The sequence below is a fragment of the Phalaenopsis equestris genome, unplaced genomic scaffold, assembly GCF_001263595.1.
Source record: "Phalaenopsis equestris unplaced genomic scaffold, ASM126359v1 Scaffold000552, whole genome shotgun sequence".
NCBI lineage: Eukaryota > Viridiplantae > Streptophyta > Magnoliopsida > Asparagales > Orchidaceae > Phalaenopsis > Phalaenopsis equestris.
This window is the reverse complement of record NW_018164992.1, coordinates 207,484-208,773: the sequence shown is the minus strand read 5'-3', so window position 1 is coordinate 208,773 and position 1,290 is coordinate 207,484. Positions and strand designations below refer to the sequence as shown.

The following is a 1,290-nucleotide window of genomic DNA, read 5'->3' as shown; positions in this document are numbered from 1 at the left end:
CTCATCTCTATGTATAAGCTATGTATTCTCCATTTCTTTTGCCTTAGTGAAATATTTGATTGATTCCCTCCCGTGGACGTAGATCCAGTTGGATCGAACCACGTAAACGATCTGTGTTTGCTTGTGTTCTTTTTCGTCTCATTTCTATGTCAGGAAGTACATATCTCACAACAGAATCACAATGAAAAGATGAATGCAAATAAAAAGCCACTCCATAATCATTCAAACAGATCAAAAAAACAAATAAGAATGACAAGTTGACCAATTTCGTAGGGCAAATCAACGCATCAGCGCCGCCAGCAAACCATAACCTCAGAAAAAAAAAACGTCCCATAAATAAGCAACCAGTCGCAAACAAATACACCGTAGTAAAATCCAACAGAAGCCAATCCTCGCGAAAACAACTTCCGTATTATTCATCAAGCAGCTTGGATTCATCAACACAGTCACACACTCCATGCCTGACAGAATAAAGAGGAGAAAAAATAAAATAAAATTTGACCTGAGGAACTTCGATTGCAACGGGCTTCGTTAGACCGAGAGTGGCGCGGCCTTCTCCTCCGCTTGCCATTGCAACTTTCCGACGATGCTCAGAGCTTTCGAGAACGGGAGACGGAGAGAGACGGCAGCCGTCTCGATTCTTATAGGACTGTCAAGAGCACGCTCGTAAAAGTCGGCACAATAACATACATAGCAGCAGAGACATTATTATTTACAAATATAACATTTTTTAAATTACACTAAAAAATTAAAATTCTTAATAAAATCACAACTCATATTTTTCAATTTTATCATATTTTCAATGTTTTGATGATAGCAACCATAAATAAATCGATTTTATAGTTCAAAAATATAATTTATATGCAATATTTTGTAAATAATAATTGGTAGTGTTTCTAGTGCTACGTGTGTAATTATGCTCAAGGTTACTACAGCACCTTCAGCACTCAAAAAATATTAGAAAATTTTGCATACGAATCACATAATCTTGTGAATTTACAATTGCCAAAGATTTTTACATAAATGAACATGATGTTATTTTTTATGTAAATATGATTATTTATTTTATTCTTAAAAAAAATTATGATGAAATTTTATTTTATTTTTTAAAAGATGATAATGAGAAAATTTTTGATGTGATGTTAAAAATTTTATCGATATATATGTGAATATGAATGTTTATTTGTTAAATATGTAAATACATCAGAATTGTGCGTGGCATGTATGTACATGCCCCAAAATATTAAGTAAATCTTACTTTTTTCATAAGATTTAAAGTCTCTTAACGTG

General features: G+C 32.7%; 1 protein-coding gene across 1 annotated transcript in view; it reads right to left on the bottom strand.

Annotated features, from left to right (window-relative positions):
- LOC110029172 (leucine aminopeptidase 2, chloroplastic-like) overlaps positions 1 to 657 on the bottom strand; it is a 41,714-nt gene extending 41,057 nt beyond the window's left edge. The window contains exon 1 of the mRNA XM_020731342.1: positions 503 to 657. Coding sequence (XP_020587001.1) covers positions 503 to 571 — 69 coding nt within the window. The 5' untranslated portion in view covers positions 572 to 657. The remainder of the gene's footprint in view (positions 1 to 502) is intronic.
- Positions 658 to 1,290: the final 633 nt, after the last annotated feature.